Source organism: Saccostrea echinata, unplaced genomic scaffold (assembly GCF_033153115.1).
Source record: "Saccostrea echinata isolate AGI-Se365-2 ecotype Australia unplaced genomic scaffold, CSIRO_AGI_Sech_v1 ptg000058l, whole genome shotgun sequence".
In the NCBI taxonomy this organism is placed as follows: domain Eukaryota; kingdom Metazoa; phylum Mollusca; class Bivalvia; order Ostreida; family Ostreidae; genus Saccostrea; species Saccostrea echinata.
Genome location: NW_026889807.1, coordinates 984,274 through 1,003,273, shown reverse-complemented (window position 1 = coordinate 1,003,273; position 19,000 = coordinate 984,274). Strand labels below are relative to the sequence as shown.

Here is a 19,000-nt window from a genome sequence, read left to right as displayed (position 1 = left end):
AGAAATATTATATGGTTAGGAACAATGTTTGAAAGAGGAAACGCTTTCTTTCGCCTAATGCAGTTGAGAGAGACGCAAAAAGCATGAGATAAGGTTTGTTCTTCCCAAATACGTTGAAAGTGATGAACGCCGATATGCTTTTCTTTGGTTATTCGAGCAACTGCTGTACTAAAGAAGCAACACAGATCAGAATGGGCTTTGATTTTTTTTACATCCCTAACAAGAAGGAATTGATAACATGTGCACGGGTACGTAATGCAAGGTTAGTGACTATGACGTATATGAATAAAATCGCAAGGGAAATAAAATCCAAAGACAACTTAAGAGGGAGCAAATATATATACCAATTTTAAAAAAGTTTAATGTTATTAAGATATCTTAATATGCTATTAGATGGTAGGACCATGTGCCTTTGATAAGTAAGCATTCTTTTTCGACCGATCAAACCCACCTTAAAGCCTATGTATTGATCAGATGGACGGAATACACCATAGTCATATTTGGTAAAAAGGAAAAATCCAACAAACTCATTCCATTTTTCTGGAACATTATTCTTCAAGAACAACTCATTGATAGTTCTTCATTAGACTTAAGTCCTGGCTTTACAAAGAGCCTCCCTAATGTATTTTTGTTATATTCCTATGTCAAAACATTAGTTATTGCTGCGCTATCTAAGCAAAGGGGCCATACTTTGAGCAAATTTGAATTTATACTCTAGATATTCTTCCAATTAGCTCAATAAATCTTTCTCAGATTATTTTTTCTGAGGCCCAACCTTTTTCTTGTGATTCTAATAAGGAACTTTTTTTGAAAGAAATGTGACCATATTTTGAACAAACTTTAATTACCGATTCAAAAGATGCTGTCTGATCGTTAATAGCACCGAACCTGTAGTTCTGGAGAAAACAGGCAAAAAACTTGAGAAAAGTTATCCTGAGACTTGACTAAAATAAGTTAAAACACAGTAAATATATCTTTATTAGGTTCGTACGTTTAAACAAGAATTTGCTGCAATGCAAAGAACAAATAATTTTTGCGTTCCGATTCACACATTTTGGTAAACATCACGTATAAAATAACAAAATATCAACAATCTTCTAAACTAAATAATAAATTGATTTTATATATGAAAAGTAATATAAATCTGCACAATATGATAGGACACAGGTTTTGGAGAAAGTTACACGACTTCTTTCTACTGAAAAGGAAGAAATATTGGTGTTTTAAGGTAGCCAACCTCACAAAATGGTTTTATTGTCGTAATGAAATTGTACTTGCTTCATAAGTATTGAATTTACCAAATATATTCCTAAGCATCTAGTGCACGCTAAATTATCTCAATAATCAAGCAGTGAAAATACTATTTATAACAATAATTTTTGTCAACAAAAAGAAAATATGATGATTAGAAATTTGAAGCTTAATTTTCTTAGCTTCATGTTTTCTTTCTTTGAGTTGTTCAACAAATGGTACATCGTGGTACATCATAAATAGAAAAAAGAATGATCCTAAAACAGGAAGATTCCTCTGTTAGATTAATCCATGAATTCAATTTTCATTAACAGGGTTTTTACGGTTAGAAATATATCATTGTATCATTTCTTTTTAGCTGTCAAGTAACTGCTTTATTAATTAGAGTATATGTTTTCAGTGCTTCTTTGTATGTAATCATCCACTGCTTTGTTGACCAGCTGATACTCATCCTGATAATTAAAAAAAATAATGTACATATTAGCAATCAGTAAACAAAATAAAAGCTTTTTGAATATAATATATCTTTCTTGTCTTAGAACATTTTTAAAACTTATCACTCTCTTTTTCACCATATTAGGATAAGCAATAACTGTGTAAGGATATTGTACGAATGGTTTTCTTTTTAAGGGTATTTATTGAATCTTGACAGATTTGTACAGAATTTTTAAATGTATGGATCAAGGAAAAATGATATTAATTCATGTCTAGGTGATTTTAGATACTGTGAAATCACCAATTTCATGGGGGTTTAATTTCCGTTGTTTTCGTGGTATGAAGAGCTCACCGAGATCATATTCCCCACTTTATTGGTACAATTTCATAATGCAACATATTTTTTTCTCCAATATTATGTAATTCTCATCGAACCGGAATCCTTTCTTCAAACCACTTATATTGGACCCCATGAAAATAAGTTGATTTTACAGTAGGTAAATTTTTTTGCTAAGTTGGACTTAAAGTAGATCTATATTCGTACTACGTCACTAACAAATAGAAAAACCGGAACCACGCTTCTTTTTTCCGAGATGTGATTTTTTAACTACATTGGTTTGACTTTTACTCGGCATTTTAAATATCCGGTAATGATTTTGCTATAAGCCGGTCTCGTCAACAAAAGTGTAACGGAAATTAAGTAAAGAGAAAAGAATGGAGATAACTTTAGGTTGACAGAGACACGATGAGGTAATAAAGATATAACATAAACGACATTTCTGTGGATGAGAATGTGCCGATAAAGTGGACAACGAGTAAGCTATTGGGGCCGATGCGAGACAGACAGTCCAAGATTAATTGATATATTGTCGACGGGCAAGGTGAAGTTAATACTGATAGCTCGCACGAGAAGGAATTGGCTACGATTTGACAGCGACAGCTTTTCTAAATTTCATTATTTCAAACATCAAAATTTTAAATAATTATGACTTTTAGAGACACATAACCCCCCCCCCCACCCCCCCCACCCCCCCCCCCCCCCGCAAACCCATCAGATTAAAGCACAATGCAGTTCATTTTCTTTTATATAGAATACAAAGAATAGTAGTAAATGAAAATAGTCGATCCACTTGCAGCACACCTACTTTCTGTGCCCAATTTGCCAGAATCAGTCTATCATTGTCAGATTCATTGTCTATAATTTTACTTATAAATGGTATATTTTTTAATCTAAATCAAGGTATATTTTAGGGACAGTAGGTATTGGATGTGTTTAATTATTATTTTACATATGTACAATTTGATAAATACACTCAAACTACAAATGTATAGTAAACAAGAAGTCTGTGAGCCAATGCTCACTAATAATACCCCCGCTCTGATGTGAATACACAAGTTCGGTTATAGACAAAGACAGTGATAATTAGGAAATTGACATTGGATTTGTAAAAACTGAATCCCAACATATGGCATGCCTAAACAAAGATTGTGCTAAAATTTGAAGCATCTGCGATAAGTAGTTGCTGAGAAAACTACGACCAAAATTTGTTATGTATGTTTCGGACAGACGCACGGATAAACAGGAAGTTGACATCAGGTTAGTACAAAAATGAATTCCACCATATGGCATGCCTAAACAAAGACTGTGCTAAAATTTCAAGCACCTGCGATGAGTAGTTGCTGAGAAAAGTACGACCAAAATTTTTTATGTATGGTACGGACAGACGCACGGATAAACAGGAAGTTGACATCGGATTCGTTCAAAAATGAATCCCACCATATGGCATGCCTAAACAAAGATTGTGCTAAAATTTCAAGCATCTGCAATGAGTAGTTGCTGAAAAAACTGCGACCAAAATTTGTTACGGACAGACAGACGGACAGACAGACAGACACACACACAAGGGTAAAAGAGTATACCCCCCTCTCCTGCGGAGAGGGGGTAAAAATATGGCAAGATATCATTTTTGGGAGAAAAATTTCATGGGGGTCTCTATAGTGCAGAGCTTATACCCTGAAAAGTAATGCGTCAAGGTATAATGTTTTTTTTTAGCTAATTCTTTTTCTAAGATGTTATTTTGAAAAAGAAAACACTTTTTCGAAGGTTGAGTCCATAAAAAATATTTTAAAAATTACCCAGATTGACCCATGCCGCATATTTTGTCATGTCACATTTTGATGCGTTAGCCCAGCAAAGTGCACATATTTATATTAATTTACGCCAAACAATGATTAAATATGGTTTAATAACATGTTTCTGATCTATTTTGAGTATTATAGTTTGACTGTCTAGATTTAAATTCTTATTTAATGACAAATTTGAAGACAGGTACATTTTCTTAAGTTGCAATATTTTGCGTTTCGAGGTATATACTGCTAAGAGGCAATAGCAGAAAAATAAGCATGTTGACATATAATTTTTCTTATGTCTATCCATTGCTGGTATGTATGTCTATGTTATAAAAGCACGTGTTTCAAGCTTGAGCCCATTTAGTGCCGAGTATAGAACTACCTTAAGGTGCACTTAATATTTCTGTTTGTTTACGATCTGATTAAGGAAAAGAATTTTTCGGGGAAAAAAATTGAGTGTTGAATCTATTGTATATATTCTAGTTAAAGACAAGTCTATATACATTTATCTTTAAGAGGCTGGAGTCAGCTTTGAGCTCAAAACTTGAAAACTTTTTGTCAATGAGTTATATCCAGTACATTCTAGGAATAAAATTTAATGTTCATTGCTCATATAAGTCAAACTACTATGGTTTTGATTTCATTATAACTTACAAGACTGGAGCAAAACTCTGGCCTTCGAACTTGAAGATTTCTGACGGATGTAAACACATCAACATTTCCATCTATGTTAATTTGTTGCATCACGTTGTGAACTGCACAAAAGGCACTGCAAAGGGAAGCTCCATCGCTACCAGCAAAGTATTAGAAGCCATGAATTATAAATTATGTTAAAAATAAGCATTTAAATAAGTTGGAATCGAAATGAAACTGAATTAAGGAATGGGTTAAAAAATAATTTGCGATTACTGTGCAAAGATATAAATACCAGATATTCAACAGACATGCTCATTCGCACTGGAAACCTGAATTTGATCAGAATCCTTTAACATGGATGGTTTTGTTGCATTTGTCAGTTTAAAATAAAGAGTATTGGAAATAAATGTAATACCTGCTGACAACAATGATAAGATTTTCCGTCTCTACACCTAATGCGACGGAAACCAGATACAGGTATCGAAGCTGAGAAGTATCCAGGGGAGTTCCGGATGCATTGATGCTGAATTTTGGCTCTACAATTGTCACCGTATGGTCCTCTTCCCTGCTCTACAGAAAGCAAAACATTATATAATTATTACTTTTACAAAGAGGGAGAGCGGGAGAGAGAGAGAGATAGAGAAAGTGAGGGAGAGAAACAGAGAGAGATCTGGTGTAACACAGATAATTCAATTTCATTTAATGCAATAACATTTTTCTGCCATATCTGATATTTTGCTCTTGACGTCAGTTTCAGTTTTGGACTGCAAATGAACAGTAAAAGGAGGAACTGTTTTAGAGGAAGATGTGGTTGGTAACAACGTCTTCATCTAGACAAAAAAGAAGAATGAAAATATTTTTAAAGGGAAAGCATTATCATGTTTTACAGGTAGATGTTTGTTTGTTTGTTGTTTAACGTCCCTCTCGAGAACTTTTCACTCATATATGGAGATGCCACCACTTGCGGTGGAGAGCTGCAAATTTTGATATATACCTGGCAGTTAGGGTCATTGAGCACTGAGGGATCTTTTCGTACCAGCACCTACTGCGACACGGGACCTCGGTTTATACGGTCTCATCCGAAGGAACTGTATCCACGTCCAACAGTTGGATTCGACCCCGCAACGTAAGGATCAACTCCTTACTCCGCGACCCTAGAGCAAACGCTCTAACCACTTCGCCACGCGGGCGACTTACAGGTATATGATGATCAGAAAGTCACGAGATGAACATACGTTTAAATTTCTCGTGTGTTCATCTTGTGATTTTCTAATCACCATACACCTGTAAGTCGCCCGCGTGGCGCAGTGGTTATATGATAATGAGAAAGTCACAAGGTGAACACACGTTGAAATTTCTTTGTTTTGGAAACTGGGACATGTCTTTGAGACTTCAGAAAAAAATCCTATTATACGGATGTCATTCATTTAAATACAATATTAGTTTAATATCAGTTACAAAATTAGGTCAATTCAGAAAAAAAAAAAAAAGTAAAAAAAAAGAACGATGCTGCTCACAATTTAGATTTTATATCAGTATAAATGTTAGATAGAGACACTAATGAAGACGTTGTATATTACAATCTATGCATACAATAAACAAACTAGAGTTATTTCTCGTTCCATAAAATAGTGTAGCCGATTGGGAGTTCTATAAGTGACACGCGGAAAAAACTGCAAAAACATGCATTTTGTAGAATTTTCGGAGAAGGAAACGTTTTAATTCAAAATTCCATGATTTCAGATATAGGTGCCTAGAGTTTTGCTTACCGGTTCAGTTGTGCTCAATGGATCCATAAATATAACAATGTCAGATTCGTGATCATATAACAGGTACAGGAAGTCTACAAAATCCTCAACTGTCGGATACGATAAACGCTCTACTCTTGGTAAACGACTATAAAAATAACAAGAATAAAAATAACTTTCTTGCAGAGGAATGTAAATTTCATATGAGCTGGAAACACGAATTTCTACATCAAATAAAGTTTCATAATTTATAACACGATTTTTTTTCTCCCTGATAAAAGAAAAAAACAATATAGAAATTTACTTTACAATAGTTATTTGTCATTTTGGACTTGTAAGGAAATGAACGAAAAAGTATGTACATGTATGTTAAATGTATTCTTGTTTCTTACCGGAACATATATAGCATTAATGAAGCTTCCTCTTTTTGGAACTATGGCTGAAATGTGGACACTGTATTTATCCACTATTTAAAAGAAGAAAGAGGGGGTTCTATTTTTCCTTTAATCGTGTAATGATTCTTATGTTAAAATTTCAACTTAATTTCACGTATAATATTTGCAAAGAGAATGGGAAAATATATTTTGTCTCAATTTGAAATGGTAATATTCACAATCGATATAGAAAACTTAATACTTACGCGGAAATAAGCCTGTAACACTTCCATTCCTACAATTTTCCTTGGCTATCTTAAAATCAGTATCAGTGTATACAGGTCGAAACTTCATCAAAATCTACAAATTCAAACAAATAAAAATGCTTATGAATAACAAGAGTCAAGGAAACCTTAAAAAATACACATATCAGTCTATATATCAAACCCCTATAGTTCATTAGGGGGACATGACACTTTAACTTTACTTTCTTTCTCTCAATCAAACACACACTTAATGGTTTATATTACTATCTGTGACAAATGATCAAATGTTCTTGTCCAGTGCTTACAAACATAACTGACACCATATCATTGTCTTTTATTTTGTTTGATCAATGTCATTTATCATTTATATAATTCCTTGTTTGTAAGATCAATTAAATAATCTCCTTACAACATTTTTTTTCTCTATTGATATATACCTGAAATTCTTTTCGTAATATATTCTGATTGGCTGGTATGTCAGTTGTCATGGCAGCCATCTTCTTGGTAAAGTCTTCAAGCGTGATGATGTTAACCGGGGATTTAAATATTTCATTCAAAGCAAGATAAATCGTCATGTACTGTTCCATAATAAAAAAAAATGCATTGGGTCACCAGCAAATGAAGGTTTTTTTTTTTTTTTTTTTGCGTTGCTAATAACACTTTTGAAATAAAATAACAAATAACTGATCTCTCCAGTTTTTATTATTGTTATTATTTTTGGAAATAAAATTGTACGACTCGGGAAGTCTTTTTAGAATCACTTTTAAACAAAAGAGCATAAAACCATTTCATCACTACCAAAAGATTTTTCATATAAAAAACAAATATTCCGTATTACTTCTAAAATGTAATAGAAAGAAATGTGTAAAATCAGAAATCAATGAATTAATAAATAAGCACATCCAGAAATCAAAAAAATTTAGTACAGCAATCAATGACTGAATTTATATAATGGTAACAATCTTTCAGCATCTAATTAGGGAAGAACTTAACATATGTTTGCACCATATTCATCCTGCTTTCTCTCATCTTCTTGACATACTCCGCAACGTTGACTTTCCCGTCTTTCTTCCTATCTGCTTCAAGATTTCTAGTGCGAGGTACGTCCCCGTTCTTCCTATTCCCGCACTAATGTGATGATAATAAATAAATATATATATCGGCACCAAGATTATTATCAAACATAAGTTATGCAAAGATAGAGATAATCTATAAACAGTGTACAAATAAATGCATGGTATATATTTTTACTTTTTATTATTATTATCAATATGAAAGCATCCCTTTTTTTGTAGGGGGGGGGGGGTGCATTTTTCTCTTAATTTCATTCCAGTATTTTTCCTGCTTTTATTGCATTTATTTGCATTTGTATATTTTAATTTTATTTTTCAAATTTACCTGCAATGTACAACTGTTGGGGAGCTATTCTGATTGGTCCCTGTTCGGGTCAAGTGATCAAGGAAAACAACAAGACAGAGGGGATCCGGGATTCCGTAGTCGGGCCATGCAGTATAATGATATTGGATCAAAGACCGTGATTTCTTTGTCTACAATTAAGAATGACTTGATTTTGCTTTGCACATTGGAATGCAGATTGATAGGGTTGAAAACAAATTGAGTAACTCTCTAATGGTTGTAATAAATGTCAACATATTTCTCAAGAGACTTGATAACATTGATCTTTTGTTTGAGATTCTTGGATACCGTAATTTGTATAATAAGAAAAGTATAAGAATGAATAAAAAGAAATGGGGGATATAAGCCTGCATATGAATTATCTGAGGATTGCCTTAATGGTATCGTATTCTGCAAGACATTCATTATTTGTAGATGACGTTAATAATAATTTAATTGTGTTCTTGATATATACCAAAAGACGGAAAACATACAACTAAAGTAAAATAATCCAAAAAAGTTTTTAAAAAATAATGTTTTGGAGCAAAATGTTTTCTTTCTTTCCTTCTTTCTGGAAAAAAAAAATATTAGGCAATTTTTCAAACAGATGCCGTGTATCGTATATCGAAATGATAACCTCTGCTTCCATTAAACAGGACAGCTGAGTTACAGATAAAAGACTCAAGAACGCCATTTATATTTAGATAAAAAAGATTAACAAAGCTAAGTTAGAGGGTAATTAATAATTACCCAAAATGTTGAAATTCTAAACAATTCATTTTACCTCAGTTTGTTAAATAACATCTATGTTTTGCTTTAGAATCTATCATTGTGTGAAAACTAACTTGTGCAAAACACCCTTTGTATTAGTTCCTATTCAAAAATTACCGCACTGTGGCAAACAATCATCCTTCGTGAAATGTAAAATGCATACTCTTTTTCCTCCATCATTTTCACAGACACAGCTCCGTAGTTATTCTTATTATTTGCATCCGGCCAATATTGACTGCATTTTATCTTTAAATGAATGCAAACACTGAGAAAACACTTGAGAATAAGCATGCACAAACACTATGGTAGTCTTAAAATGTTAATCTTCAAAGAACACTAAATTTAAGCATACTTAGAGATAAAAGTTGTAATGCTGAAAAAAATGTTGCTCATGATTTAATCACGAATATTTACATTTGCTGTGTTTTTCTACTAAGCCAACTGTGAAATTGATTTGAAAGTCATTTTTGTGTATACTCACGCTTAGAAATATACACGGTGAAACTCGCGCTTAAGTGACGTCACAATGAGGCTACAGAGACGTAAATAAAAATGTAACGATATAGGGCAGCGAATAATTCAAACAATGAGTATATTTTTGATGCTTTTCATCGTGTAAAATGTAAATATAAGGAATGTTTTTAAGTTTTGTGTGAATTATTTGGTGTGTAAATCACACAGACTTGCATGTGGGCATATTTTTCATGAAGCACTAGCGCGCTTCATAAAATATGCCTACGTGACAAGTCTGTGTGATTTACACAGAAATAACTCACACAAAACTTAAAAACATTCCTTAATTAGAGTTCTCCGTGAATTCGTTTAATCTAATATGAAAAAAAAAATGTACTTTTGTTCCCTCTTGCAGATTTGTAAGCATCACGATGGAAGACACATTTCCTTGCCAAATCATTGTCCAAAAATCAGCAAGTGTATTCTTCGTCGGTCCTACATTAAGAATGAAACAATGATAGCTATAGTATGAAAAAGTCATGAACACTAGAGCATTGACTGCAGTTTGAATAAAGGAGAATCCAATATACAAGGCCAGTGAACAAAAGAATCATATAATCAATTTAGTTAATAATAATGACAATGTCAGGAGTGTTTGATACTTTTCTTATACGTTACATCATACAATCAGAGTAATCAACCTTTCGTACGAACAATATCAGCTAAGGAACAGGATTCAATTCTCAGTCCGAGGTTAAGCTTCAAGCAAAAATAAGAATTACGTAATGAATATATCATATCTTCCCATAATGATTTTCTACTAATTGTTGCGTCTCCATGATTATGCACATCATCTGTAAACCCCCATGAAATTTTAAATTCAATAAACTGGATATATTCTGGTCATTCTTTTATCTTTATCTGTTTTCGCCTGTCTCTGTCTCTGAGTGCGTTTACAATGAGCATATTTTAGACAATATAAAATAACCAACTACACTAATATCCACTAACTTTTTTGACTTCCCTCCACCAAGCCCCAATTTTTACCCCTTAAAAATATTAAAAAAAAAAAAAAACTTCTGTAAAGGAGAAACTTCTGATGTACCGTGATACAGCATATTCTAGAAGTGGTGTAAATCAGATGTGGAATCTCAAAAACTTCAAAGAACTTTTAGAAAATTTAAAATCGCCAAATCTTTTAAAAGTAAATAATATCAAAACGTATGACTTTGCAACACTTTATACTACCATTCCTCACGATAAATTAAAAAAAAAATATGCTTTTTGATATCTCAGATAATAGCTTCTTCAATAAAACTTTTTATATTGTGTGCAAGTCATTTACAGAATTACTTTGTCAAAAATTACTATGACTCTAAACAGAAGTACTCTGAACTTGATTTTAAAGAAATGTGGGAGTTCCTCATTGACATTTATGTAGTCTTTGAGGACAAAGTATTTCAACAAACTGTTGGAATACCAATGGGTACTAATTGTACTCCTTAATCAACCGTAATCAATTCATATGGAGCAGAATTTATTCAAAAACTTCCAAATGAGAAGAAGAAAACACTTCCCGTGGCTTTCAACTCGACATTTACATACACCAACGACGTACTATCTATAAACAACAGGTACCAGTGGCTTTCAAATTAAATGACAAAACAGAGTCGGCCAGAACTTGTTAACATTTTGAAGTTTTATTAACAATTAATGATAAAGGCCAACTAACAACTAAATTGTATGACAAACAAGAAGACTTCAGTTTTTCTATTTATGTAGTAATATTCCGCTGTCACCTGCATATGGTATTTACATCTCCAAACTCACTCGATGTTCCGAGGACGCACATTTTTTTTTTTAAAGAGGCAGGCTACTGACATATAAGTTGATGTTACAAGGTTTGCAATAACCTCGTTTAGAGTCAGCATTTTGTAAATTTTATGGTCGTAATGTCGCAGTAATGCCATTGTTAGAAAATATCGCATATCAATGGGTCGTATATTGGCTGATGAGTTTCATACAAATAGTTAGAATTTTGTTTTTATACTGAATTTTTCTACGGAATGTTCTGTTAACCTGATCTAGACATAGGGATAACGGCGGGTGTGACTGGTCAACAGGGATGCTTACCCCTCCTAGGCACAGGATCCCACGTCTGAAATTTTTAGGGGCCCGTGTTATGTGATATGCCCTCCTCACATCTTTAAACAATTTATGGATTTTTTAAGATCAATCACTATTCGTTATCTTCACTTTTTTCATTATATCTTTTTGTATTTCATTATTGTCTTAAAGTGATTTGAAAACAAACAAATCATGGTCATAAATAAGTTATGCTCAGAAGTATGTAGATATATACAATACCTTGTGCTGCAATATACTCGTTTTGTCTGTGTGCTCCCTATAATGAAAAAATGCATATTTCACTTCCCCATTTCTTAACACATATATAGATACGATGGAAAGAATAAAGAAGAAGGAAAAATGTGAGGATGTTGAACTGAAAACTCTAATTTAATTTGCTATAAACAAATCAGAATACATGGTACCATTCTCTTTTTGAAACCAAATCATTACAAACAAAATAGTCTTATTTCTTTACATGATAGTTTTTTTTAACCTCGATGTAGTTAGCATTAATGTAGCCAGATGCTGACTCAGTCCTCAGTATTACTCTTGAATGGTCATCTAAATTGAAGGAGAGTGTTACAGAATCATACTCAGTAATCTTTTCATGATTAAAAAGTAAGAAGAATTGTATGACGAAAAAAGAAAAACAGGAATAGAGACAAACCTCGTATATGGAATAAAAGGGATCTATAACAATTTCTTGATTCGAGATATTGAGGTTAAAATACAATTAGAAAATAGTGTATCTGGCATTCTCATCATTTAGATATATCAATGACATTCGAAATATCGGAGTACTAGATAATTTAACTGTATCTCTAAAAACGTTGTGTTAAGGCATTTGATTACTTTAGTCTTCATCATCCTTTTGTAAAATCATAACTTATAGCTAGATTTCAAATTTTATTTCTGTAAGTTTTACGTACACGGAAAGATGGTCTTATATCTATTTTTAACCACATTTTCCTCTCTTTTTCCTTCGTCACATTTGTATTGTTCCCCATATGGCAATGACTGCAACGAACAAAAACGGAACTTTTCATACACGTAATGCTTATACAAATAAAACAAATTGCAATTTCATTGTGTTTTATTATGACTGAGTTTCAAGGATTGAAATATTTAGAAGAAAAAACACGTCCAAAGTATCTTTTAAAAGTTTGGGGTATGTTAATCAAATTGGTTTTTGTTTGTTTGTTTGTTTGTTTGTTTTGTTTTGTTTGTTTGTTTGTTTGTTTTTTTTTTTTTTTTTTTTTTTTTGTTTTTTTTTTATTATTATTATTATTATTATTATTATTATTATTATTATTTTGTTTTGTTTTGTTGAACATATGAGTAAAAATCCTTCTGTTTTTGGTTTTATTTATTTATTTATTTATTTATTAATTTATTATTTGTTGATTTGATGTCTCTTGCCTTATTACTTATACATTTTTTATCATATGAAATACATGTTTCTCACTAACCGCATATTCTCTTTGAAATCCATCGTCTTTATTCATTCTTTTCTCAACTATAACCGACTCCAGTTGATTTAGAGGTATGTCTCGTATTGTCGTTTCATTAGCATAAAAGTCTCCGTAAGGATTCTCCGAGTGTATTTTCTCATCGTCATCTACATCAGCCTCATTATCCTTCCTCTGACTTTTCTTAGATTTTTTATTTTCTGTTTTTATGATTTTATTACCTTGGCCAGATGATGATGGTTTTGAATCAGTGCCAATGAAATCTGTTTGAGTCACACCCTTGTTTGCTGAAAAAATGAATCGACACATGATCATATCCTTATACTATCAATGCATTGTATTGGAACAGTTTAAAGAACCTCAATTAAAATAATGTCACTCACATTTTCTCCTTCTTTCCGTTTCTTCCCTTTCTGTAGTTTTCTTTCGCAAACAGTGCCTTGTATGTAAGAAGAAATATCAAAACAAAAAGAACAATACCACCACTCCCCCCCCCCCCCAGGAAAAGAACAAAAATAACAAAATATACAATGAGAGGCAATGTTTGAGATTACTTATATTATAAGTGGATCCAAAGACTATATCAAAAGCGAACTAACCTTATGAAAGCCAAAACCACAATAACAACCGTAAGACAAACTATTACTAATCCCGAAATCCCGCCGACGATTACACTAAAATTGACACTTTTACTTATCAGGGGTGAAGTTTCCTGTAAAAAAAATACATATGGCACTAATGAGTCTTTGTCCACAATATATATTAGAAGTACGTCCATATGTATCACCTGTTTTATCTTTGTGAATGTTAAAATTGCATAAGTCAATTTAACAGGATTTAGCAGTAAATGAAAAATTATTATCTTAGGTAATGTTTTCAATAGGATTACATTCTAAAGTGTTTAAAGCCTCGGATTCTATTTGAGCAATTTTAATATGATTGAAACAGATTCAAATAGATTACTTTGATCCTTGAACAATAGCCATTAACAGGGTTACAGGTATTATTAAAACATCTTGTGCTGCAGTTTTCCATACAGTCATAGCCAAAAGTTCCTGAGCTACATTCTAGAAAAATAATTATACACATATGATCTAAAAACAGATATTTCAAAATGAAAATTGATCACATGTCTCTTGAATACGATATGTATATACAAAGTAGAGAATTCTTTGTAATGTTGATAATATCAAATATTTTACATTTGCATTTTTTAAGAAATAGTATGCACCAGCAGTACAGTGATCGCCGAAATATCCTTGTCGGCATCCACTCTTGCATGTTCCATTAAAGTGATGACATTTTTCGGTATTTCGACAGAAACCACAAGGCTGATTACAATTTACACCATACATATTGTTCCTACATTATAAATAGAATTTAAAGCAGCATTCAAAGAGTGAATGAGGATATAATATATTTTTGGTTACTCATGTTAAAGCTGTGTTCCTTCAATACAATTACACTGTGTCAAGAATATGTCAAAAAATCTTTAGATTATTTTAAAGTGTCCATGTGTAATGAATGCAAACTCTGGAGAAAATTACAAATACATAATTACTATTATTGCACTGAAGTCCTTCCCAACCAGGCTGACATCCACCCTCACATTCCCCCGTCGTTCTATTGCATTGATTTGGAACAGGCCCCGCCGTCACCAACATCTCTCAACTCAATACTCAGCCTCAACTCTGAGGTTTTCCCTCAAATTCATAACCTCACCCTCAAGTCACCGTCACCACGCAAAAATTGAGTTTTCCTCAACCGAATTTTGAGTAAATACTCAAATATTTAAGTGTAGCTCTAAAGTAACCTTAAAATCTTCCTCAAGAGCAAAAATGGCGGAAAGACGTCGCAGACGTAGGAAGTATAATAGGTTTTTGCGTATAAGAAATCAACCATCGAAGAGGACAATTAGAGACAGAACTAGATGAGATCTCGTTGCGAGCAACGAGTGAGTCTTCCGTCCGATTTTTGATAAGATGAGATAAAAATTTGACTGAGATTTTCGTTCAGATATAATGATTTAAATAAATTGTTAAGACGAACAATTTTGCTTTAATAATGTTTAACAAAATATTGATCATAATAGATTAAAGACTTTCGGCCCTTCGTGGCCCCTAATGTGAGAGGTCAGCCCCTTTTTCTTGATATTATTTTAAAGCTCTCATGATTTTAAACACTTTTTGTTCAACAACTAGTCAGAAATTCTTTTTTTGTTTTCGGGATATATGCAAAAGAAATATTAAGGGCTGGCCCTTCAAATCCTAAATGGAGACGTCTAGCAAAAATTGAAAGAGTGCATATTGTTCAGAATATTATTTTGATCGTCTTTTGTTCAATACTGTTTAACAAAATATTCTTCCTTTTCGAGATATATTGCGCCAAAGATTATGCAATCTGGCCCCCTAAAGACCCCTTACTGCGTAATATATGATATCAACATCATGTTATTTAGCTGGTGTGAAGATGTACTATTTCGCTTCAGTAATATATTACAAAATATTGATCATTAAAGAGTTATTGATTGTATACTTTCGGCCCCTCTCAGCCCCTTATTTAATGGGTCAGACCCTTTTTCTTCATATCACCTTAAAGCTCTCATGATTTTGAACACTTTTTGTTCAACAACTACTCAGAAATTCTTTTTCGTTTCCGAGATATATCCAAAGGAAGTATTTAGGGGCCGGCCCTTCAACTCATTAATGGGGACGTTTAGCAAAAAATGAAAGGTTGCATATTGTTAAGAACATTATTTGGAACATCTTTTGTTCAATATTGCTTATCAAAATATTTCCCACTTTTGAGATATAAAGCGTCAAAGATTTAGCATTCTGGCCCCTTATGGCCCCTAATTATGTAACATATGATGTGAATATCATAATATATAATTGTAAATTGTTGAGATGAACATTTTTGCTTCAGTAATGCATTACAAAATATTGATCATTAAAGAGTTATTGTTCAAAGACTTTCGGCCCCTCTCAGCCCCTATTTTGAGGGGCCAGCCCCTTTTTATTCATATCACTTTAAAGCTCTCATGATTTTGAACACTTTTTGTTCAACAACTATTCAGAAATTCTTTTTCGTTTCTGAGATATTTGCAAAGGAAGTATTTAGGGGCCGGCCCTTCAACTCATTAATGGGGACGTTAAGCAAAAAATGAAAGGTTGCATGTTGTTTAGAACATTATTTGGAACATCTTTTATTCAATATTGCTTATCAAAATATTTCCCACTTTTGAGATATAAAGCGTCAAAGATTTAGCATTCTGGCCCCTTATGGCCCCTAATTATGTAACATATGATGTGAATATCATAATATATAGTTGTAAATTGTTAAGATGAACATTTTTGCTTCAGTAATGCATTACAAAATATTGATTGTTAAAGAGTTATTGTTCAAAGACTTTCGGCCCCTCTCAGCCCCTATTTTGAGGGGCCAGCCCCTTTTTCTTCATATCACTTTAAAGCTCTCATGATTTTGAACACTTTTTGTTCAACAACTATTCAGAAATTCTTTTTCGTTTCTGAGATATTTGCAAAGGAAGTATTTAGGGGCCGGCCCTTCAATTCCTTAATGGGGACGTTTAGCAAAAAATAAAAGGTTGCATATTGTTTAGAACATTATTTGGAACATCTTTTGTTCAATATTGCTTATCAAAATATTTCTCACTTTTGAGATATAAAGCGTCAAAGATTAAGCATTCTGGCCCCTAATGCCCCCTAATTATGTAACATATGATGTAAATATTACAATATATAGTTGTAAATTATTAAGATAAACATTTTTGCTTCAGTAATACATTACAAAATTTTGATCGTTAAAGAGCTATTGACTAAAGACTTTCGGCCCCTCTCGGCCCCTAATGTGATGAGTCAGCCCTTTTTCTTTGATATCATATAAAAGATCTTGTAATTCTACACAATTTCTATTCAATATGTTTTTAGAAAATCTCCATAGTTTTAGAGATATGATAAAAAATGTCTTGAAAATTCACTCCCGATTAATGTCCTAGATTTCGACCCCTACCGAGCTTCCATAATAGTTACTTCCGGAAAATTTGAAAACCCAGGTGCAAAACTTCAACATGTCGTCTATAATCGCTGAAAATTTCAGCGCTCTAGCTTTTGCCGTTTCTTAGTTTTTGTGTCGACAAAATGGTTATCTGAAAATCGATTAAAGGGCGATAACTTCCGACCGGAAGTGAATTTTAAGGATTTGAACAAAAAAGGATCATCTTCAGATCAAAAGGCATTACCCCTGAAAATTTCATGAAAATCGATCGAATCGTTTGCGAGATATCTTCTGCACAAAAATTGTAAAGAAAAAGTGGAATAATAATAATAAAAGTGAAAAAGAAACAATACAATAATAGAAGGGTCTTCCGTTGGAGACGGAAGACCCTAATAATAAAAGTGAAAAAGAAACAATAAAATAATAGAAGGGTCTTCCGTTGGAGACGGAAGACCCTAACAAAAATCCTTTTGAAATTTATACTGACGACGAGTTGTTTAAGCGTTTCAGGTTTAGGCGGCCTACCATCATACATATTTTGCAGAAAATTGAAAATGATCTTTTAAACAGTGCGAGGAATAATGCCTTACCTCCACTTTTGCAACTTTTGGTGTGTTTACGGTTTCTTGCTACCGGGGCATTCCACAAACTTATTGGGGATAGCTTCAATGTGTCCGAGTGCACGGTAGGAAGATGTTGTCGTGCGGTGGCCAGTGCAATCGTCAGCGTCCGAGGCGACTTTATTCAATTCCCTAAGGATCATAAGGCCAGAGAAACCAAACAAGAATTCCTGAAAATTGCAGGTAAACTTTTCCCCACTAAAACCAGTCTGCTAGCCTTTCTTTTTAAGAGTTTACAAGAGAGATAATTCATGCACAACACTATCTTTGAAAGCTCGTACGTCGGAAAGTTGACTTTTACTTACTAACCTACAGTGTATGAGTTTTTGTTAAACTTGTCAGTATGACCTGTCATGGCGAAATTCCAACGAGAATTTATTACATTCATTTAAATTTCTATATAATCGTCTGTATTAAAGTATCTTTATTGGCCTTCATATTTTTAGTTTTTTTTTTTTTTTTTAAATTTTGCACCCCCCCCCTTTCCAGTGAGAAAGTTGGTTCGGGGTTGGGTTTTTTTTTTGTAACTTTGCCTTGTCAGTTTGCCCTCCGTCCCCAAAAAAACGTTGCTATGTGCCTGTTTCATGCATTTTCTCATATAAAATCATAATTTCTAATTATATATAAAAGCTTGAAGGAGACACTCCTCTGCGGCTGAAAGGGGTGCTTTAGCTGGGCCTCCTCCAGTTTTCGGGCGTTTAAGGGCATCTATTTTGTCTTTAGGTAGACATACACACAAAAGAAAACAATTCGTTTCAAAAAAAAAGACTGTCCACTGACGAGTAAAATATCTCTCTCTCTCTCTCTCTCTCTCTCTCATGGGGTGGGAATACGTACATATTAGTTCAAAGGAATGATGCACATGAATAAATTTATTGCAAAGATTATGAATTTTGATTTTCATACATGCGTGCATGAATGTATATTTCTGAACGAAGTACATACCCCGCTGCTTGATGTTATCGTATTTCTTTGAAATCGTCTCTGTCGTTCTTTCATTTTTAAACTGCCTACATCGAATACAAACAGCAAGGCGTAAAATCAATGTAAAGTATTTTTTTTAAAGAACAAAGAATAATAATCGGATTGAAACAAACAAGGTACGAATTAACGTTACACCAATGGGGAGATAATGCGGAGTCGTCTGGTACGTAGGGTTGAAGGTATGTACTTACCCGTTCAATGTGTCGGCAATACCCCGCCAGGTTTCATCTTTAACCCGCCCATATTTTTCTCTCACACCCGAACCCTTCATTTTTCCAAAAAGTTGATCTTAATATTTTAACACTTCCTCTATCAAATAAA

The 19,000-nt window shown here is 33.1% G+C and overlaps 1 protein-coding gene across 1 annotated transcript; it reads right to left on the bottom strand.

The window, feature by feature from the left end:
• Positions 1 to 1,628: 1,628 nt before the first annotated feature.
• LOC133174515 (receptor-type tyrosine-protein phosphatase epsilon-like) lies at positions 1,629 to 14,722 on the bottom strand. Its single transcript, XM_061309628.1, has 11 exons — positions 14,620 to 14,722; positions 13,059 to 13,345; positions 12,519 to 12,606; positions 12,083 to 12,150; positions 11,827 to 11,863; positions 9,857 to 9,954; positions 8,239 to 8,387; positions 6,222 to 6,348; positions 4,868 to 5,022; positions 4,471 to 4,606; positions 1,629 to 1,703 (listed from the first exon to the last, which is right to left on the bottom strand). Exons 1-11 carry the CDS (start codon positions 14,720 to 14,722, stop codon positions 1,629 to 1,631), a joined length of 1,323 nt encoding a protein of 440 aa, XP_061165612.1.
• Positions 14,723 to 19,000: the final 4,278 nt, after the last annotated feature.